Source organism: Kryptolebias marmoratus, linkage group LG15 (assembly GCF_001649575.2).
Source record: "Kryptolebias marmoratus isolate JLee-2015 linkage group LG15, ASM164957v2, whole genome shotgun sequence".
In the NCBI taxonomy this organism is placed as follows: Eukaryota; Metazoa; Chordata; class Actinopteri; order Cyprinodontiformes; family Rivulidae; genus Kryptolebias; species Kryptolebias marmoratus.
Window position 1 is genome coordinate 18,559,026 of NC_051444.1, and position 23,036 is coordinate 18,582,061.

The following is a 23,036-nucleotide window of genomic DNA, read 5'->3' on the forward strand; positions in this document are numbered from 1 at the left end:
AGTAAGTATTCTTTTATGTTTTGCATCAAAAGTTCATTATTGCCACAGATTCTGTTTCCAAAATGTATGACTTCTTCAAGGTGTGGAGATAATCAACAGAGTTCAGTGTTCTGAGAAAAACATTATATGTTTTATTTATTTATTTTTAGTGTAAGACTAGCAAAGTGAGACTACACTTAAATCAGCACAGAAAAACTATATGAAAGAGTGATCCACAATTTAACAACTGGAAATAAATATAAGCAACTATCTTGGCTCAGTTCTACAACAGAGAAAATATAACTTTAAGATCTTTAAAATGATCTCTTATCATGCATCTTTATTTACTTCATACAGAAACTGGAAAGTAAAAACAATAAATCTTTGTTGCGATGGTCAGTCGATGAACCCTGCCAGCAACTAAACCGTGCCGGGGCTGTTATTGGGTTTCAGAGGCAGACAAAGGGTGTAACAGAGTTTATTTTAATGGTGATGGGAAGTAGATTTAGTTTCTACAACCAGAGTTGCTGTTTGTATTGGACTAAACCAAAAAAAAAAAAAGATTTAAACACCACAATGAAACTTCTGTGTTTTAAAAGAGAACATTTCAAGTTGGTGAAGCAGAATAAAACAGAATATGGGTCAACCTTTAACAGCTCTAATATCTGCTGTAAAGTGAGTGTGACGATAAAGACACTGACACACTGCAGCGGGAAGATAATTCTTACCAGGTTTTTTCTTTTTTTATCTGATTGGTGCCTGAAGTGCTTAAAACCTCAAAAACATGGTGTGTGATTGAAAGATTGGCTTGCAGCAGCAAATTCAGGCCCCATCTACACTAGTCTGGATATTAAAACTGTTTTTCCTTATTAAAATAAAATGAAATAAAATAAAACACTTCATCGCCATGATTCTAACAAAAATGCTGAAATACCCATATGGCGCCAGTAGGTGGCGAGCATGCCCACATGAACCACACTTTAAAAAAACAGACAAAGCACATTTGTAGCTTGGCTAAAGATTCTCTAAAACCATTTTTTTTTCATACCATTTACAATTTCCTCACAATTATTGATTACTTTTGTACACAATCAGTTTAACTGAGTTTAAATTACTCAGATGGGTGCAGGTGGGGCCTCAGGGCTGCTGGGCTTAATATCAACAATTAAAAAAGCAGGTTTTAGATTTTCCTTCAGCGGGGAAATGATAAATATTCTTACCTTCTGGCCACCTCCTCCTTCACAGTAACTCTGTAAGTGGCTTTGTCTATATCTATATCATCCAGTGAGTCACAGTATTAACTCCTCTGTACATAGAAGTGCCATAAAAGTGCTGAAGTGACGCCATAGAAGTGTTCTGTAACGTCCCGAGGAGAACTTAGTGTTAACACGCTGCAGTACAGAGCCGTTTCTCCAAGTGTTTGTCAGCATCTAAAGTAAAAGTGTCCCAAACAGCTGAAGAACTGTTGTACATTGACCTAAAGAACCGTAATATTTGACACGTGCTAAATGTTAATAGGTAGGAATTTTCTAATAAGTGGAAGGTTTTGCCTGATTTCGATGAATCTCTACCAGTGGAAACTCTGGCAACTTGCTTTGCTCCACGTGAAATCAACTTTTCAAGCCGCAGCCTGACAGTGACAGTGTGCTGTACAGTAAACACTGGTGACTGCGGGAAATCAGTCAAACTTCAGATTGCATCCCTGCAGCTGTGGCCAGATGTTACGTTTTTTCTCGTTCTGACAGGAGCCGTGTTGTGCCATATCAACCTGCGACGTTCAACACTCACAAAAAAAACGAAACAAACAAAAAAAAAAAGCAAACATATTCTTGGTGTGTCCAATGTGTTGGCAAGTGTGACCGGACCTTGTTATCACCTGCGGCAAGAAGACTGTTTCTTTTGGCACCTAAATGTACTTGACATGTTTTTGCCTTGTGATGAGAAAATACCTTTAGAGCGTAAATGTTTTTTTTTACATTCTATTTTTCTCATTATTCTCTTTTGATGGCCTTGCTTTGTGGTTGACTTTTACAGTGGGACTTCAGTGATCAGATTATTGGCATATGACGAGTTTTAGTACCAAAACTGTGTTCAAAAGCATTCGATCTAAAAAGTCTTCAGCAGACTAGCAAATACTTCATTCTCTTGGAATATGTCTATAATTGGTCATTTTGTTGCTTGAAACCATTTCTGAAAAACTGGAAACTCTTCATAAACACATAATCTTTTGGTTTGAGTCTCAGCATGTTGCCTTTGACTAAAGTGAAACCTTGAACGATGTCAGTAATGGTTTTAGGTTGGCATGTCTGCTTATGTAGATGGTATTCAGTGTGTGACCTTCAAGACTCTTAGCCGTGGACCTATGAAAAGTAGAAGGGCGTTGAAATAAGAAAATATATGCTATATTTTCAAAGCTTCACTTAATATTTTTAGATGTGCCCTCTTCTCTGGATTTTTTTTTTTTTTAATTATTAACATAAATTTTTTGAGTTTGTATTTAAAAAATTTCATTTCTGTATATTTTTTGGAAATGAAAAGATGATTGTATGTTTATTGTAAATACATTAAATATACTATTTTTGTTTTCAGTTTTGGCCTTTTTTTCTGTGATAACTTCCTGGTTACCCAGCCAACGTTTGATTAATTAGCCAAAATTTCATACATGGCTGACTTTTTATGTGGTAGCAAACAGCTTTACATGTTTGTAGCATGTATGACTTCTTATAACTTTCTGCAAGGAAATGATAGACAGACAGACAGACAGATAGACAGATAGACAGATAGACAGATAGACAGATAGACAGACAGATAGATAGATAGATAGATAGATAGATTAGATAGATAGATAGATAGATAGATAGATAGATAGATAGATAGATAGATAGATAGATAGATAGATAGATAGATAGATAGATAGATAGATAGATAGATAGATAGATAGATAGATAGATAGATAGATAGATAGATAGATAGATAGATAGATAGATAGATAGATGGGGCCCCTAGGAGTAAGACCCAACTGTGTTACACATCTTATTTTTGTGCATGAAATGGGGCAGCTTTTCATTTATTCTCTTGTTTTAGTTTGTCACACATCGTACACACAACCTCTCTTTATTACACCCCTTGATGAGAAAAAAATTCTTGCCTATAAGCATCACAAGTACAGTGCTATAAGGCACTAGATACTGATACAGAAAACAGGATCTGTCCTTTTATTAAGCGTTTTCATGCAGATATAAGTTTGCTGTACGCATATAGAGGTATTCATTGAATCAATACCTGGTCAGATGGGGGCATTTCTCATCTAAACGTTCTGACAGAGAAAGATAGATCCTGACATCAGTTCAGTCAAAGTGTGCTTGTGCTCTGCTATGATCTTATCTTCTCTCATGTGAGCCCTCTGGTCGTTAGCCCCTCATCCCCACCACCATGCCTCCATAGCCAGTGGAGATAATAGCCGGGGTTATGGATTGACAGGTGACTCATCATGTAAAACCTGCTTTGAGGGAGCAATGAATGTTTCCTGGTCTGAGCTGCTGCGTCGTTTTTTTTTATGCGAGAGCCGGACATGAAAGCTCTCCTGTTTCTCAAGTGCAGATGGGGGTCTTTGCCTGGGCCACGGTGCAGTGGAATGGAAAGCATGCCATTCCCTGTTCTGCTTGATGCCAAGTGACTGTTAGAGGTTGTGTCATGTTCCTTGGCTATTGACTCAATGACTTGGGACTTCATGACAAAAGCCTTAACCCGTGCGGGCTTTCTGTGGGCTGACAAAGAAATGTGTCTTCCACTTGTCTTCACATTGACCCAAAGACTCTGCTGAACTGACGTGTCCACATCCCCAAAGTCTCACCTCCTGAACCTAGAAATAACCTTTCCACAACCTTGTCTGTCTCTCATGCTCCGGTGACCTTCAGTCTGGCTGCTATCCAAACAGTTCACCCGACTTGCACCAAACATGCAACATATTATTCACCGACAAAGTGGGTTGAAAAGTCAAGGCACATAGTAAGTACGAGCCATCAGCTGGTTTTCAAATGGTCGCACAAAGAGCCAGACCTTTACAGCTGCCTTTGCCCTTATCTCATCTGGGAGACAAAACAACCTTTGGCTCTTTATTCCTTGGAAAAATTAAGATACATGGACTTTCCAAACGCCAGTATGCAAATGGCTCATTCTGATGATGCCTTGTCTTGTGACGTGGTTTAGACAAGTGACCTGATTTATTGCAAAAAAAAATAGAAAAACCTCTGCAACTCAGTGACAAAGGCCCAATTATGTCTACTCCTTCCACACAGAAAAGGTCCATATTCAAAATAGGCTGTGAATTGCAAATCCAGCTGCTGGTTGTCCTTACTCTTCTCTAATCTAATAACGTGATCCATCATTTCTGCACGGACAGCTCTACAGCTCAGGCATGAAAACGAATCCCACAGAGGATTAGTATCAGGATTTTTGCATATCTAAATGCAGTCCTCGGAGACTGTGAAATTGATGGTGGAGAGATTTTTGCAAATATTGAAAATTTTGTAAGAATTTCTTGCTACATTTAAAAACACTTAAAGTTGCATATAAGACTCGTCTGATATTAGCAGCTGGTAACCTGCAAACATGTCTTTGACATCCATAACAAGTGCAGACCCCTTCTAGACAGCTGGTTACGCGGTGTTTTTTCATAAAAACAAAATACCTGCAGAACTCTGTTTTCCGCTCTGTGGTGGCGCTGTTGGTTGAGGGATGGTCCTGTTGCACAATCATCCATTTCCCTGATGAGCCTGCGGCCCCGGAGCTATGACAGCACAGCCACACGATGAGCGAGACAGCCGACTGCCACTATTTGTTCTGCTAAGGCATTCATCACGCTAATTACCCATGGTGCCAAGCGGCTCCTGCAGCCCAGAGAAGCTTTGGCTGCTCGTTTGGAAACAAGGTGAGGCAGGAAAACCTCAGATGAGCCTAAACAGAGTCTGTCCTCTTTTTTTCTGCCCCTCTCCTGCACATAATTAACCCAGCACTCCTGAAACTTGACAAATTGGAATGATGAATCTGGCCTCTATGAATAGATACAAACACAATGATCAATCACAGCACCGGACAGCTTTCAGGATGAGGGACCGTGCTGCTGTGAAGGACAGGAGAAGTAGATTTTCTCAGGATGACACTCTGGCGGAAAAGTAAAGGGGAGTATTTGTGTTTTTTGTGTTGTGTTTGCGCTGTCATCATGTACAAGCACAAATGTGTTAAGTGGGTGGTGCAGAGGAAAGTGGTAACAAAATCTCACCATTCCCTCATTTAAATGCCAAAGAAAAACAGTGTACCCAGTTTTGCATGCATAATGCCTGTTCTAAAGGACTGCACATGCAACCTGCTTCACGTTACTTCTCCTTCAGTGCAGGCAGATGCAGAAGAACAGTCTCTCTGAATTAAAGTCAGATTTGCCATCTGACCTTGAACAAGTCGCACTTTTGAGTTTCACCTGTTTTTTGGAGTTTCTGCGTCATTCACAAAGCCTTCAACTGCCGACGTCCTTCCTGGCCTTAACACATCCGTCTGATCTAATGTACGGCTCCCATGCATCACCTTCCAGCACCAACCACGGATCAGTGACAAGGAAACTTCCTAAAGACTTTAAACCCTCCTCAGGTTCTGTCCTGGGAGGATCACTGCTGCTCACAGACCGTGGTACATAAACGACACTCAAGAATTTCTGCAACTCTGATTTGGCTCCCAGCTGCAGAAATAACATGCATAGCAGAGATGTTGAAACTACAGGTTTGTAGGTTTTGTTTATCATGATGATTTATTGCACAAAATATTGGAGGTTTGAATTTTTTCATCAACTTTTTAAGCCTGCAAATTGAAGTTATCTGCAGTAAATTACTCGACTAGCTCCAGTGAACTTGCTGCACGGGAGGTTTATTGCAGTAATTTGAAATAACAGCAATAAAACTAATACAAATACTTACAAAAACAAACATACTGTTAGCGGTTTTCTTCCTCAGCCACTTTCCCAAGGTAAGGTTGCAAATTGTTGTGGGTACTAAAAGACAACATTTTATATACTGAAGCATACTTTGTTGAAAAAGAGAAAAATAATTTGTAGACGTTGCTTTATAAGGTCAATGTCAATGTTGAAATGCATTGGATTTACTAAACTGTTGGTTATTTCCATGTAGAGACTGAATGCAGAGCTGAGCTGTATGTATTTGGATCATTTACTAAGCTATGTGGGTTAATCCTGTGCCACATAATGAGTTCTAGCCTGAATGAGGTTAAAGGTTAAGTAGGACTTTGTACAAGTCCTAGTGAGGATCCCGACATTTCACCACGACGAATCTGTTCATAACCTGAAAGACCATTGGCGGTGCGTTGTTATTGCACACTGACCTGTAGCACAACATGCCTCTCGAGCATGAAATCGGCCTCACGGAGAACGCTGCGGCAGCTCTGAGGGGGGGACATAGGTTAGCTGTGCAGGGTTAATTAAAGGTGAGCTGGCACAGGTGAAGCAGTGGATGGACCGAGCTAATCCAAGTGACAAACTTTTGTTCCTGTCTGACCGGGATGTGACCCTGGATAATAGCCTGAAATATTCCCGTTTGGTTTCAGTGGCCGTCAGGGTTAGCAGCAAGAAGCCTCGGAGTCCAGCGTTCAAACAGGAGAAAAAACAAAACAAAACAAAATATTTTATTGCATCTATAAATCCTGGTGAAAGAATTTAGAAAAAAAATAATTTGTTTCTAATGCTGGAGTTACTCTGGTACATCCAAGAACATTTTCTTTTTAAATTATTGAACTGTTTACTGAACCTTATTTGGAGAAATGTCCTCTAAAACATTTTTATTAAGACACAATTAAAAAAGTTCATTAGAAATGTTGATTTGTGTGTATATTCTTCCCAGCATGCACTTGAGATCTATGAAGAATAATCTGGCCTCTAAGTTCAGGAAACCACGCACACAGATCTGCAGCCGTTCCCTCAGTTTGGTTAATCAGTGCTCACAGATTTACTAACAGACATCATTTGCTTTAAGAATGATGTTAATACAAATCCATTGTCTAAACTGAAGTAATTCTGTTTTTATTTGTACGTCTATAAAATCCCTCCTTTCTCCAATAAGATAAAAGTTAGATAAACACAGGCTGTCGGTGGGTTTAAGTGGCACAACACAAGGGTCAAATGACCTTTGTTTATTAAAACGGTGGCCCTCTTCCCTTAAAGTGGAGACAGATCTATAAACCCATTGTCTCATTGTCTGCATCATTTCCCACCTCAGTGAACCGCTTGATTTCAGAGGGACATCTGTACAGAATCATCACACTGATCCTGTTTGATAACAGGTGAGGTCGTCACAAAGAAAAAAACACTATTTTATACAGTAAATACCCAAGATCTGATCTTACCTTTGAACTAAAAATGTTATGGTTTAATTAGGGAAAAATTCAAACACATTTATAAAAAAATGTTACAATGATGCTTTTTTGTTGTTTTTTTGTTGTTGTTATGTTTAATAAATCTAATATTTTACCATATTTTCTCACCTGGTAACGGATTTAATTTCTTCAGGACTGTGTGAACTATGATTCATTGATCTGCTATTTTCTAAAGCAAACAGATAACCTTGGATTGTTTATAAGTTGTTCTATATTTTCTTTTCTTACATATTTTATGGTGGTTTAAGAGTTACACCTCTAATGACAAACACAGACCACCATTCAGTTCAAATCAGTTTATTTATATAACGCCATTTCACAACAAAAGTCATACAAAAAGAACAAGTCCAAACCACAAATCCAAACTCAAAACCAGATCAAATCCAGTCACAGTCACTTCAATACAGGTATAATATAACACTTTCCATTCAGTTTATTGAAAAAATGCCAATTAGTATAAGTTGTCTTTCTAAGGAAGCCAGCAGAGATTCACTTTGGTGCAACCACACATCCTGACTAAAAATGAAGGTGACAGTGGAAAGGAATGACTCCCTTTAAACAAGAAGAAACCTCCAGCAGAACAAGAACCAGGATGGGCGGCCATCTGCCTCAGCCATCCTGGGATTAGGGAGGACAGGAAAGAGACAAACAGACACATATTGTGGAGCAGCCATCTACATATGTACTACTGTGACTCAGATATCTGAATATTTACATGTATTAGACTTCATAAATAATATAATCAGTGTTTATATTTACAACCATGTATCGCCCATGCCAACATCCACGTACTACAAGGTGAGTTTTACATTTACTATAGTTTAGATCCTGTGTGTCAATAAGTGAGCCTTTTATTTACACTTTAGTGTTCACCTGTTCTAATCTCAGACTCCACACACTCACAGTCCCATATGTCATACCCCGTCACGACTGTAATGAGCTTACATGTACACACGTTTACTCTGATCCCAGGAATACTGATGTTTGTTTCAAGAGGGCCGATAAAAGCAACTGCAAGACGACTGCCTGGCCAAACAAATACACGTTTCTGGACCACCTTTAGAACTGAGAACAACATGGATTCTTCGCGGTATTGTTTTGGTAAGATTGTGCAACGTCAAGCCACATTTCCATCCAGAGTTCAAATGTTCTTACTAAAACCTTGTGTTCATGATGGAAGAGTCAAACCCGTGTGAAAAGTCATCTTTATCGCAATTTAAAGTTTCTCAATGGAGTAAAACAGTCTAGATTCTGTGGTGGCCGATCCATCCTGTTAGAATGATGTCTGACGCTCCATGAACCACTCTTTCACTATTTGATCCCGATGAATTGTGACAGTGTCATGTTGGAAAATGTCCAGACCATCAGGGAAGAAAAACAATACATAAACTGATGAGAAAACTCGTTTTTTTTTGTTTTTTGTACTAAATTCATGTCTCTGACCTAGTATTTTGTGCATGCAGTATTGCCGAACCTGTACAAACACAGCAGGTCTCAAACTGTCTGTAATTACTCTGCTTACCACTCTCTGACATCTGAGTAACATTTAACAAACATGAGTTTCTCAGTCCAGGTAAATCACTGTCCTTCAGCTGCAGGCCTGCTGCGTGTGGAGTTCCTCAGGGGTCCATCCTGGGCCCGGTCCTGTTCCACTTTACACCAGGAGAGCACAGAGCCCATTAAATAATGAATGAGTTGCAAATTTATCTGCCATTGAAAATAAAACTAAAAATTAATTGTATCTTTTTGTTGGACAGATGATATAAAACCATAAATAAATATGTACTTTTAAAGTTATTTATCTTTTCTAAACCAGCTGGCTGTTGATTTCCTGTAATCTTTTTTTCACCCTTAGTAGGATTTTTAACCATTCTTGTTGAGATTACTAAAATCAATCGAACATTGGTTTAGATCAGCCAACCCTGTCTCATCCACAGCTGGTTCAAATACACAAAATATATATAACACTACTAAAACACTTGGTGAATTTTGTTGCAGTTGGTTTAATTTCAGTGAATTGTACAAAACTTTGGTCTAATTTACATTGTTTTAAATGTGCTTCATAAATGAATTTACAATGTTCCTGGTGGGAAAGGACAGCTCAGTGAAATAAACAATAGAATAATGGCTTCCCTTCATCCAGTGTGGTGAACGCTTCACTTTCAGATCCTAACTAGTATTGGATGTCAGCTTGGAGATATTTTAGTAAGCAGAGCAAAGCTCATCGTGAGTGTGAGTAAGTAGCAGGATGACTGCAGCGAAGAGCACAGAGGAGCCCGGGGACTCGTGAGTCAGCAGAGAAATGGTCGTGCAAAGATCTTACTCTGACATCTATTAAAAGGCCAACACTGAGATCACATGATTCTATTTCACCAACAAAACGCCAAGACTGGACCGAGCACCGCATCGTGTGAAACGTCACTCCATGTGGTGTAAAATCCCCTGAACACGCGCCATATTTAACTAACTGAATATAAGCACGAGTTGTCCCGAGTGATTGTCTTCTCCTTATGATCAAATCTGACTGAATCAGTGTCTTCCAAGACGGCAGTGCTCTGATCCATAGAGGGAACGAGAAATCCTTTTTGATGGGAATGAAAATGATGGGAATCATATGCTACAGCTGTTACAGCCACGACAAGGCTATGGGAGATTTTACACTGAGGTGAAAGACACTGCTCTTCAACATCAACACGTAACGCGTTGTACTTTGAAAGAATGATGCTTCATCTCCAGAATCACATTAAGCTAAATATAACTCAGCAGTTTGGTATTTTCATATTTTGCCCAGTCCTAAATTATATTATTATCTACCGCAGCCAAAAGTGAAAGGTGATGGTGTTTTTGCCCACGTTGGAGTGTCTGTGTTCATTTGTTTTAATTTCAGCAAAATATCTTGTGAACCAGTGGACAGATTTTAATAAAACTCTCTCTGGGTGTACATCTACAACTGATGACCTTATGAAGCGAACCCCATTCAAGATGGCCGCCACAACTAAGAGGCCTCAGCAAGCCCCAAAATGGATAAATCTCAGCCAATTTCATAGATACTGAGGTAAAAACTGGCATGGTAGTATCTGAGTCATCCCCGACACAGGAATATACATTCCTTTGAATAATGTTAGGTTTTTAATTTATAATAATAATTTCAAAGGTAGTGGAATAAACACAGACATACATAAATTAGAATTTCAGTGTTTTTCACAAGGAATCAATTGGTGTTTCACAGGATGAAAGTCAACCTGAAAATCTAATAATTTACATTTACATGGTATCCACATTTTTACATGTGCTGAGGTGATTTTTCTGTTTCCTAATAAATGTCAGATGACTGCAACAGAGAGGAAAGAGGGGAATGAAGCCTGAAAAGGACTCAAACAGGAGAATTATGTTTGGTTAAATCTGTGTTCATGTCAGAATGTTGGCTTCCTTTCTGTGTAATTAGCTGATGACACTAGGTGGCATCAGATAACTGTGCAGTTGTGGTCTCAAACTGTCCTCCAGTGTCCTGCAGACTGAGGTATGGAGAAGAGAGAGAGAGTGAAAAAAAACCAGACAATCCAGACTCTCCCTAAAAAGCATTTCTCTGTTACATGAGGGAGACAGCAAATCTCTCAGGCAAGAAGGAGCCGAACCAACACACACTCGCATCATTATGCAAATTGTGACACATACAACACACGCGCACGGGCGCGCGCGCGAGGGCGCAGCTGCTGCTCCCAGATCAGATCAGCCTCTCTCCTCAACTCCGCCCAAAGCGCGACGTCACCCGGTCCGGTGACGCGCGGACGCATCACTTTCCTTCACTCAGCAAAGCATCATCCAAATCCCCATCCATCAAGCCCCCCCTCCCTCGTCTCACCCTCCACCTCCTTCATCTCCTTCTCTCTCCTCCTCCTCCTCTGCCGTCTTTCTCGTGTAACTTCTGACCGATCGGGAGAGCAGGGAGCGCCCGGAAAGCCTGGTCGGGTGGTGGAGGATCTGCTCGCGCGGCTTTTCTGTTGATCGAAGCCGGACGTGCAGAGACACCAGGAGGGATCAGACACTGTTTTTTTTTTAATTTATTTTTTATTTGTTTTTATTTTTTCTCTGGAATAACCCTGCTTCTCCCCGCGGATTTCGGCTCTGGTGTTGTTGTTTTTTAATCCTCCTCTCTGTGGATGATAAAGGCGCATCACTCGTCTGAATGAAGCCGGATTTCTACCCTCCCCCCCAGAGAGAGACTGTCCGTTCCTCATTTAAGTTAAATCATTTTACCTAATGAGCTCTGAGATCAGTTTCATTTTGCTGAATAATGCTTCACCAAATGTGCGCGAGAGATTAATGCCGACAAGCCGCGCGCGTTAATTATCCAGCAGGAGAGAGAGGCGAGGAGAGGGGGGTGGGTTGGTGGGCGAAAAGGGGGGGAAAGTTGGGTGCGCAAACTTTTGGAGACGGTCGGGATGGCTATGGTCGCGTGGAGAAACACGGAGGGGATGGTGGGGGACACCCCGGTGTCCCAGGTGGCACCGCTGTCTCTGTCCGGAGAGCTGGCGGGACACATGAACTCGGCACCCTCTCTGGAAATACCCCAGACAGGAGCAGGAGGAGGAGTAGGAGTAGGAGGAGGAGGAGGAGCGGCACCGCAGCCCAATCCGTCCGGCTCCTCCGCCGCGACCACCGCCGCCGCCGCCAACAACAACAGCACCACCTCCTCCTCCTCGTCGTCCTCCTCGTCCTCCATGGACAAGCAGCAAAGCCAGCAGATCGAGTGCATCGTGTGCGGGGACAAATCCAGCGGGAAGCACTACGGACAGTTCACGTGCGAGGGATGTAAGAGTTTCTTCAAGCGCAGCGTCAGGAGGAACCTGTCCTACACCTGCAGGGCCAACCGGAACTGCCCCGTGGACCAGCACCACCGCAACCAGTGCCAATACTGCCGCCTGAAGAAATGCCTCAAAGTCGGCATGAGGAGGGAAGGTACGCCGAGGCGCCGCGCGGCTCGGGACTCAGTTTCCCATTAGGCCTTGCGTTTGTCATTTTTTTATTGGCGATAATAATCCGAAATTACGCGCACGCGACGTTTGCCAACAGCTATTGTTTATGTGCCAGGTTTGCAGACTGCAGCCTTTTTGTTTTTGTTATTTCTTAACCTCGGCTATGAAAACAGTCAAACTACCCGGACAAATATATTTCTAAATATATTTACAAAACACTTAATTGCTTCGTAAATACCCCACACTAAGCGCAGCTCGGATGGAGATAATAGTTGTTCCAGTTAGCATCGCGTAGCATCGTGTTTATTACCGATGCTACGAGGGTCAACGAGGTGAAACATTATTATTATTTAGTTTAATTTTAATATTTCTTGCTAAACCTGCATGATTTGTTTTTACAGTTTTTTTGTGGGCATTTAGACTCTGTGTGCATGCGTGTGTGTTTGTTAACATTTAGGCTATTGTGTTGAGGCCCAGCTAGCTTAGTGTAGCATTAACCAAACAAGCTAATGGTTGTTAAATATTGTGTGAATTTGGAGTTTTGTTTATATATTTAGAATTTGGACAGCGTTTTAAGCGGGGGTTTCACAACAAATAAAATGTAGCTAAAACAATTCCTTTAGTGGGAAATTATTTTAGCTGAAATTAAGCTAGTTTCAGAAGAGAAAGCTTGGTTTTAAATGCAGTTTAAGGTTTGAGAAATTGTCTATTTTTGCTTCATTATTGTGTTTTTTAAGAGGTGTTTGTTTTACGTCAAAGCTAAGTCTAAAAGTGGAAATTCGGCCGCTTTAAAAAATGTTATGACACCTCTCTTGTTTTTCTTTAAGCTGTCCAAAGAGGCAGGATAGCCACGCAGTCGTACCACGGCCAGTTCGCCCTGACGAACGGGGACCCGCTGCAGTGTCACTCCTACCTGTCCGGGTACATCTCCCTGCTGCTCCGGGCCGAGCCCTACCCGACCTCCAGGTTCGGCTCCCAGTGCCTGCAGAGCAACAACATCATGGGCATCGAGAACATCTGCGAGCTGGCGGCCCGCATGCTCTTCAGCGCCGTGGAGTGGGCCCGCAACATCCCGCTGTTCCCGGACCTGCAGGTGCCGGACCAGGTGGCCCTGCTGCGCCTCACCTGGAGCGAACTGTTCGTGCTGAACGCGGCGCAGTGCTCCATGCCGGTGCACGTGGCCCCGCTGCTGGCCGCCGCGGGCCTGCACGCGTCCCCGATGTCCGCCGACCGGGTGGTGGCCTTCATGGACCACATCCGGGTCTTCCAGGAGCAGGTGGAGAAGCTGAAGGTGCTGCAGGTGGACTCCGCGGAGTACAGCTGCATCAAGGCCATCGTGCTCTTCACCACAGGTAAACTAATGCATTAAAAACAAGAATAATTACACAATCAGTATCATTTACTTTTATTATTATTATTGTTTAGAAATAGGCAGCCACGATAAATAGGAAAAACCCACCAAAATAAAAGTCTAGCTCCAGGTTAAATGCATGAAAACATCTGAGCTCTCTAGTTGATAAATAAAAAGTAAATACATATTTAAATATAATAATCATGGCCTGCACATTTATTAAAATATATACCAACATGTATGACAGCAAATGGTTATTTTTGTAACAAAGAAACAATTTTAATTTATTTTTAAATGATGATTTTGTAAAAATAATTCAATGAACACTAATGCAAAAAACTAAAAATGATTATTTTTAGAACACTAAAGTCCAGGAGCGTAATATAAACAAAGGAAAATGGGAGAAATAATAATAATATGTGCCTTGTGTTTCCCTACTGTTTATTTTTGCTATAAACAGTAAAAGCCTTTATGGTGCTGTTTGAAATTTAGACTGAATTTCTATGAACCAGTTTTTATTTAAAAGATATAATAAAAGATATATTACTTTATTGTTAATATGGTCAGCTTTCCCAGGCTTAATAAGTGCGTTTAACACAGCTTCTAAAATATAAATCTGATTAAATGTTTTTGCAAACAAAAGCCAGATTTGACATTTTCTTTTGTGTTGCTTCACATCAAAACCAGGCTAGTTTCTGCCCCTGACAAGTCCTTTTTGTTCATTTTAGCCTCACGCTTGTTATTTCTTTATAACAATATAACTCTCGCAGTCATTCCTCACATAGATTTTGGTTTTAAACTCTATCAGCTCCACCGACTTCACAGCCTGTTTCAACAGCGAGAACAAAGTCAGGAGGTACTAGATGGCGAGCTGGATCAAAAGGATGAGCAGCAGTTGGGTGGAAAAAAAAAACAAAAAGACAGTCTTCTATGTGGGTCTATTTTAGTCCCCATGAGCACATCTGAGCACGTGTCTTTAAAGTGGGACACAGTAGCCTCTGTGTAACCCCTGCTGCCTGGCGGCCTGCGGCGCCGCAGTGCAAACAGAGGGCCTTGCTCAGGTTTAACACGTCGCAGCGGGCACCGCTCTGTTCTGCGGAGTACGTTTTATTTTAATTTCTCGTCCTTTTAAGACGTTCGCATCCGACTGCAATCAGCACAAGCTCGATCTTGCGGGCATTTAATTTATTTAATGTTCATTTCACACTTCCTGACTGTGCCTGATCAGTGGATACTGTCAGGTTTATTAGCGTTTTTTACTGTTTCCTGTAAAATAGGATAGATAACAGTGTAAATCCAGCAACAAACACTTAGCCAGAGAGTGGTGGAAAAGATGTTTATGATTTTGTCTTTACTCTGTGCTGATTTTGCTCCGAACGAGCAAAGCAGTTTCTTGAGCGGCTGGTCTTCTTCTCCCACCCCCCTCCCTCTGCAGACGCCTGCGGTCTGTCGGACGTGGCCCACGTGGAAAGCCTCCAGGAGAAGTCCCAGTGCGCTCTGGAGGAGTACGTCCGGAGCCAGTACCCCAACCAGCCCAACAGGTTTGGGAAGCTGCTGCTCCGCCTGCCCTCTCTGCGCACCGTCTCCTCCTCCGTCATAGAGCAGCTTTTCTTCGTGCGCCTGGTGGGTAAGACGCCCATCGAGACGCTGATAAGGGACATGCTGCTGTCCGGGAGTAGCTTCAGCTGGCCTTACATGCCCATTCAGTAGAGGAAAACGCACCAGCGCTCCGCCGATATGACCGAGGCCCCGAACAGGTCCCACGTCTTCATCCAAGGGATTTGGTTTTTTTTGTTGTTTTTGTTTTTTTCATGTAAAAACCACTGAAAATCCTTGAAAATCCGAGCGAGTCAAGTTCGGCCACCGGAATGAGATTATTAAAAGGTAAAGATTTCCTGTAATTTTACTGCTTTCTTGATATCAGAGGAGCGATCTGCCTTAATCAAGGAAGTTCCCGAATAAATGAACTCGCTTTACATGACATGAAATGATCTGACCCCCCCAAACTGCAGGGTTTCTACCTGTAAAAGAAACCAGATTTTATGACAATAAATTACGTTTCTTTTTCTTTTTTTTTTTATCGTGATGACCTCTCACAGTCTATGGACAGTTTATGGGTTTTGAAATAACAAGCGATATTTATTGGACCTGTGTGTATATTTATCGTGTTTGTAATTTAAGTTTTGCATCCTTTTATTTTTTTTATAAAGGAAAAAAAAGGTTTTACCTTTTTTTGGGGGGTTTGTTTTTCCTGGTTAATGAGAAGAACTGCAGGGAGCCTCTTGTTTTGGTCCGTTTCCTTTTGTTTCGTTTCTGTGTTGTCGTCGTTGTTTTCATACCTTCTTCCCAAAAAATAGCACTCTGGACTAAAAAAATAAAAAATCTGAAACATTTACCAGGAGGTGTGCTGAAACCTGAAACAGCCCCCTCCCCGACAAAAACTTCAGTTTCTCAACATTAAGGCTACCGTTTAAACGCTTTCGTTTCTTTATTTAAATTATCTGTGGGAAAGTTTCCTCTTCAATAAACCAGCTGACACATCCTGGCCGGAGTGTTTGAATAACTGAAACTGTTTCCCTTTTAAAGAGAATTCAAGCTGCTTTTTTTTTTTTAATTTTACAGTCTGACGTTTTTGTTTTTTTAAATGACTCGCCTAAATTTAGAGGCTTTGAGTGACAAATGTTGTTTGATTATTTTTCTATTTTTTGGAGGATTTAAAGCTCAAATCCTGTTTCGCGTGGCAGATATTTTCTCCAAAGCAGCATCGTCAGGAGGTTAACCTCAGACTGAACACCAAAACCTTCTAATAATTCTACATTTCCAGGACTTTGGACCGGGTCGGACGAGTACCTGCAGTTTCCTAACAGGATCGAGTGACGACGAACGCTCTTCATGTGACTGAGGGTGTGTGTGTGTGTGTGTGTGTGTGAGTGTTTATTTGTCTTTACTCCTTTTCTTTTTTTTATTGTTTCTGGACACTCTGATGTACTGTGAAAGTTAACATATTGGTACCGTATTAAATTATAACTCAAGATTTATAAAAACAACAAAGTGTATTTTTGCTTTATTTTGCCTGATGAAAGCGGCGGCGTTTTGGTGTTTTTGAAGGTCTTAAAAAGTGAGGAGAACAGGACGAGAGGAAAGCATTTGTGTTCCCACACTTTACTTCCTTTCTAAAAAAAAAATAAATAAATAAACATCTGAAACAGCAGAGTGCTTTTCAGATTTGTGCACAAGTTTTAAACCAGCCTTTGAAAGGGAAAATATAAAGAAATGTCTGCTTAGTATTAGGGACATAGTTTTTTATTATTATTACACTGTAAAAACCTTTATAAACCTCACAAAACCTTTAATATGTGGTGCATAAATATTATATGTCTATACAAGTTCATTTATTTCCCCGAATCAGAACCAGAATGAACCTCTTAGCGTTGAAGACCTTAATCTCAGGACAAACAGGATTTTATATTTTTTTCCAGGAGCATCACTTCCTGTTATCGGTCTGTACGTAGACAGTCAATGTTTTTTTTACTTGGGGTTGCAAAATGAAGGAGGAAATGTGGGAAATCATGATATTTTCAAACAGGAAGGGTGTAGGAAGCCTGCTGAAGTGTGTGTTTTAGCTGTGAGTGAGTTTTTCTGTACTGTGTGAGGGTCCGGAGCCCCTCTCTGACGGTCTGTCTGCAGGATTGTCCCTGATGGGAGACTTTAATCAAACTAATATCACTTTACAAACCCTACAGGGTGGTGCTCCATGTAGACCCTCCGGGCGTGATCATACACACAAAATCAGGGGTTGGTTTTGAAGATTTTAGTTTTAAATAGAGCTACACTTCCATTTTGCATTGAGGTTTATCTCATCCAGAGCAATGTTTTGCCTCTTAGTGGCTATTTACAGCGAAGCAAAACAAAAGACACAACTGAAGCAAGGCGTCTGAACATGTTTATTTGCTATTTTTAATTCAACTTATCACCGAGTTAACGCCTCTGCTCGTGGCTCTGCTGCATCTGAAGGCGGAGAGGAGAAAAAGCAGAATGCAGCCAGAGTCATGTCTGCTTCTTCTGATCGAAAAAGACAGGGAGGATTAGAGCAGCTTCTCTGCTTCTTAGTGGACAGGGAGCTAATGAGGGGCCCCCGAGAACTCTGTCACTCCAGTTTACCCCCGGAGGAGGATGAGGCCGGCTCCTCCGCGGGCCCTGGGCGCTCAGGGCCAAAGGGGGCCGACATGAAACAATGGCGCGTTTTTCCCACACAGGTCGGCGGGGGAGAGGAAAAAAAACCTTCAGGAGTCCATCCAGCCTCAGACCGAGGAGAGGAGCTCTGCTGCCCTTGGAGGAGCGGGGACCAATGGGAGCGCGTTTTACTTTCATCCAATCAGCTCGGAGCTCTGATCGTCCGCAGCCAGTCACAGGCAGCTCCTGAAGGCGCAGCTTCAGCGCCATGATTACAGGAAAAAATCCAGGTTCCACCAAATGGTTGATCAAATATTATCATCTGGTTATCTGATATGAGATGTTAGACACCTGCTCTGCAGCTCCGGCTCTTCTGTTTGAAGGTGTAAAAATCCCGAAGCTGTTTTTTTTTTTTTTTTTTAAAAAAAGAAGACATCTTTTTAAAATACCTTTCTGTAAAGCAAATAGAAAAATTGGGAGAAATGCATGAGGATAATACAGGTTTTTTTTTAATGGAGTGACTTTTACTTTTTATATTTACCTGTAAAATGAGGGGCTTTAAATCATTTTCAGAAGCGATACTGAAGCTGTAATTAAATTACCTTTATGGTGCTTTTTAATTTGAAGTGTGTAAGAAAACTAGCCCCTTAAGTGGTTTTAACAAGAACACTTTGAATCAACATTTATTGCTTTAAAACGACGATGATGCGACTTAGTCAAAATGTCAATTTTTGAGCTTAAAGGAAAGTTTATATTTCTCTAAAATGAAAAAGAGTCGGAGCTCGTTTGGTGTCATTTTTTTTATAGAAACGCGCCTTCCGCTTTTACAAAGAGCAAACAAACAAATAAACAAGCAAACAAATAAAAACAGGACAACATGTCGCTGATCGGAACTCCGTTTTTACCTCTTTTATTTAAAAAAAAACCTTATTATTTTTTATTTTAACTCGCCTGGACCCTACATATGGAGTTTTGGTTATTTTCGGAACTTTTTGTTGGATTCATTCGGACTAAAAAAAAAAAAAAACAAGCAAAAAAATAAAACAGGAAATGTTCTCAAATAAACAGCAGAACCATCCGGACTCATGGAGGTAAAATAATCCGCAGTTTTTACAGAAGGAGACAGTTCTTTAAAAACAACCGCCTTTAAACAAACAGATATAAATAAATTAGATTTAATTGATGAGTTTATGTGATTAAAAATATACCGGAATACATTTTAAAAAATAATAATTACTAATTTATAATAATTATAATAATAAGAATATATCATTTCTAAATATAGGAGAAACCTGTCGCCTGATTAATTTAGCATTTTTCCTGTGCTCCATTTTAGTTTTTATTTTCTAACGTTGAAGTTGTGATTCAGCGTCTTTATTTCTTTGCTTCCAGCAGAACTAAAGTGCGGCAAGTTGTTGGATTTAAGGGTAAATAAATGAGTCAGAGTTCATGGGACGGATGCGGATTTTCTTTTCTTTTCTTTTCTTTTTTGCCAGGGTGATAAAGCAATGAGTGTCGGCTCTGTCTGTCAGTGTGAGGCAACATTTAACAGCCTGATGTGGACATTAGTTTCACAAGCAGCCATGGTTAAATCTGAACATTTAAATGAAAAGTTAATGTTTCTTATTGACTGAAAACAGATTGAGGGTGCGGTCAGTTTCTGCAGTCTCCATCTCTCATGTGTTTCCTTCTTTATAAAGTAAAAAAATGGGGTTTCTTTCCTTTCTTTCTTTCTTTTTACATCTCCATGATGAAACCTTCTCTGCCTGTGCTCCTCTTCCTCGTCCACCTAACCCTAATCCTGTTGTCTGAGTCAGACTGACATCACGCCACTCTGTCTGCTCTAAGGGCTTGAAGCTGATGAGGTTCCCTCTGCATCCACTCCCTGACCTCTGACCCCGACCCACCCTTTCACCTGACACCTGGGAGGTGTTGCAGCTAGTTCACGTCATCTGACTGGGAAAGCTTTGGGGGAAGTCCATTCTTTTCTTTTCCTTTCTTTGACAGCGAACACAAATTATTTCATGTCTGTCATAATTTCTTTCCTCACTTTGAAAAAAGGAAAAAAGCTCATTCACACCCAGGGAGGCGAAGCTACAGTCTACACCACACGCCTCGGAGAGTCCATCTGATGCTCGAGGAAACCCAAACATTTTTTGAAAGCGGCGAATATGGGAGGAGGCCTGTCTGCTGAGGAGGACCCCCCACCACCACCACCACCCCCTCCTCACAAAACATTTCAGTGACAGAGGAGAGGAGAGGGAAAAAAAACAGCAATCAACTCAAGGACTGTACAAAGAGCGAGCTGTGGTTGCTAAGAGACAGATGCAAAATAACCTCCATGAGAAACCTGACCGTGACCCTTCTTCCTCCTCCTCCTCCCAAACAGTGTCTGCCTCTCCCACCCAATTACCACCGCACATTAAAGACCACCTCTGTCACATTAAAGCTGAGGGCCCAGGGAGAGGAGATGGGTGGGGTGGGTGGGGGGATGCTTTCCTGAGCAGGATTTTGGAGTATTTGTTCCGACTGATATAAAAAAAAAAAGAAACAATCCAAGTTTCTCGTGCTTTTGGGCTCTAATGTGAGAGAATGTCCGCGGTTTGGATGCAGGATGTGGGGGACAGGCGGTGTTTTTTTTTTGAGAGATGTGGGGGCGGTGGTGGTGGTGTGGGGTGGGTGGGCAGAGGGAATCTGTCACGCGAACGAGAAAATGAAGATTTGACAGAGAGGTGACAGAGAGTTCAGCCCATGCGAGGCCTGTCGATTAGTGCGCGCGCGGCTGACAGGTGGAATCCCAGGGGCGCGTCTGCTGCCAGGGCCCGGCTGCACCACCGCCTCCACCAGCAGCTGCAGCAGCACCGGTGGAGGGGGGGAGAGGGGGCGGGGCTACGCCACGGACACCGCGCCGCTCGATTGGCTCAGTTCCCCCCCCCGCCCCCCCAAACCAGAGCCTAGATTAAAGCTTTATTGTGCGCCGAAACGAGGGCGAAAGTCATGCTAATCCCTCTATAATACACTGCTGTCGGTGATCTGTTTCTTCAACACGATCCCAACAAGCTCACAGGACCCGGTATTAATCTGACTAAGGCCACGGCAGACTTTTGGACCCACGTGAAAAACAATTTTCCTGCTGGTTTCTAATATGGTTTGTTGCAGTGGTGCGCTGGACTTAAACCCTCCCGTTTGAGATGTTAACTCCCTCAAAAAGGTATTTCCTTTGTTTTGATTTGCATGACACGTTCACGACTAATTAAATTCTGATCATTTCTGTTAACCTTTGGGTGTTTTATCCAACTCTTATACATCTTATTGTTACCCGTGGATCAATTACTAGAAATGAGGTAGATGTATGCGATGGATTTCAGCAGCTACACCTTCAGATGTATTAGTTGATAACCTCCCTGGAAACACCAGCTGGAATCGGTTCTAGCACAACCTTTCCCCCCACAGGAACCACACCTGTTGACATTCTCACAAACAGCCACAACACTCGTTCAATCTACAGCTTTTTTTGCAGCAGCTCTGACATGCAAAGGCTTTTTGGTGCCTTGTTCACAATTCACTCATTCATTCTGGACCACCACGACCTCCAACCGTCTACTGTTATTGAGAGTCTCCATCAGATCTTGGCTCATGACTCCGGTGACGAGGATGGAGGCCAGAAACCTGACATGAACGATGCATTGGGTGCTGTAGTTACAGATGCAGATAAAATTGTTGGCACCCTCGCAGCTCGTTGAAACAGTGCTTAAAAGAGATTCAGTTAAAAGCAGTTATCTGACGTATCTCTGCAGGCCTTTAGTATGTGACAGAGGGAAAACAAAAAAACTGTGAAAAGAAGTACAATACAATTGGTTTGGACAGATTTATCGGTGCTCTTAATGTGACTGTTAATCTGTACAGTATAGTCACGTTTCAAACAAAGTGTTTGACCTTAATTAGTATCGCAGGCGCCTTTCAGCTTTCCATCAGCCTGTTTAAAAGGAACAAACATACCACAGGGGAGTTTGACATCATTGTGTGCACCACCCTGAACATGGAGCCGAGAAATCAAAGGCAAGAGCTGCATGAGGAGCTCAGGAAGAAGATCAGAGGTATCCATGTTGAGCTTCATGTTTCACTCATCCATTTTCTTTACCTACTTCAACTTTCTGGGTCTCAGGGAGCTGGGGCCTATTGCCAGTCATCACTGTGCAAGAGGCAGGGGACACCCTGGACAGCAAGTCTATTACAGAGACACACTCTCACTCACACCTAGGGACAATTTCCGTGTGCGCAGGAAGAACATGTAACCTCCACTCAGAAAGGCCCCACGTCAGGAAGCAATCCTGCAAGCTTCTTGTTGGGAGGCGACAGCTCTAACCACTGTTCCACCCGCTCCATGTTCACTTTGCCACAACTGCCAAGGTTATTAAAAAGTATACAGGTCATGAGACTGTAGCCAACCTCCCAGGATGTGGACGCAAGAGAAATGCGACCCCAGGCTGATCAGACAGATAGTGCGGATAGTTGAAAACGAGCAAAGGAAACCGTCCCAAACCATTCGAGTTGAACTCCAAGGTCAAGGTACGTCACTTCCTGATCGTACCATCATATTTTGAATCATAATGGGCTCCATGGAAGAAGAGCCAGACAGAAGTTTGCACAAAAGGCACATTGACAAGCCAGAAGTTTCTGGGACTGATGAGACAAAACTGGAGCATTTTGGCTCCAGTCACATCAGCTGTGGTGTTTTAACTATTATGGAAGGGTACCAACAAAACATGTCTGCACCTGCAGCCGAGAACACAAAAATATGTTCTTTTAAGCTGCTATTAAACATATGAAAGGATTTAAAAACACTTGACACATCGTAATCTGTGGTAGACAGCCCATGTTTAATCTGTAAATTTGTTCTAGTCAAAATAATCCACAAATTCTTTCTTTTCTTTTTTACTCAAAAACGAGATTTCAGAGCTCAGGTCAGTGAAGCCGACGAGCCACAGAAACTAAGCAGAAGACCTAAATTTGTGCTGTTCACAAGGAAACAAGTTGATAAAAACATCTATCAGAGCATTAGCTGTTGATCATGGAGGGTAAAAAGGGTTTTTCACCGTCGCAAAGATGCATTAACGTGAAAA

At 41.7% G+C, this 23,036-nt stretch overlaps 1 protein-coding gene across 1 annotated transcript; it reads left to right on the forward strand.

Moving 5' to 3' along the window:
• The first annotated feature begins 10,894 nt into the window (after positions 1–10,894).
• On the forward strand, positions 10,895–16,791 carry LOC108241584 (COUP transcription factor 2-like). The gene is made up of 3 exons (XM_017425856.3): positions 10,895–12,372; positions 13,217–13,741; positions 15,176–16,791. Exons 1-3 carry the CDS (start codon positions 11,856–11,858, stop codon positions 15,448–15,450), a joined length of 1,317 nt encoding a protein of 438 aa, XP_017281345.1. The 5' UTR covers positions 10,895–11,855; the 3' UTR covers positions 15,451–16,791.
• Positions 16,792–23,036: the final 6,245 nt, after the last annotated feature.

What these genes read in the sequence shown, in the direction of transcription:
- LOC108241584 (XM_017425856.3), top strand. Translation starts at nt 11,856, where the DNA reads ATGGCTATGGTCGCGTGGAGAAACACGGAGGGGATGGTGGGGGACACC. An exon ending in AGTCGGCATGAGGAGGGAAG is followed by an intron (nt 12,373 to 13,216) that starts GTACGCCGAGGC and finishes TTTTTCTTTAAG; the next exon opens with CTGTCCAAAGAGGCAGGATA. An exon ending in CATCGTGCTCTTCACCACAG is followed by an intron (nt 13,742 to 15,175) that starts GTAAACTAATGC and finishes CTCCCTCTGCAG; the next exon opens with ACGCCTGCGGTCTGTCGGAC.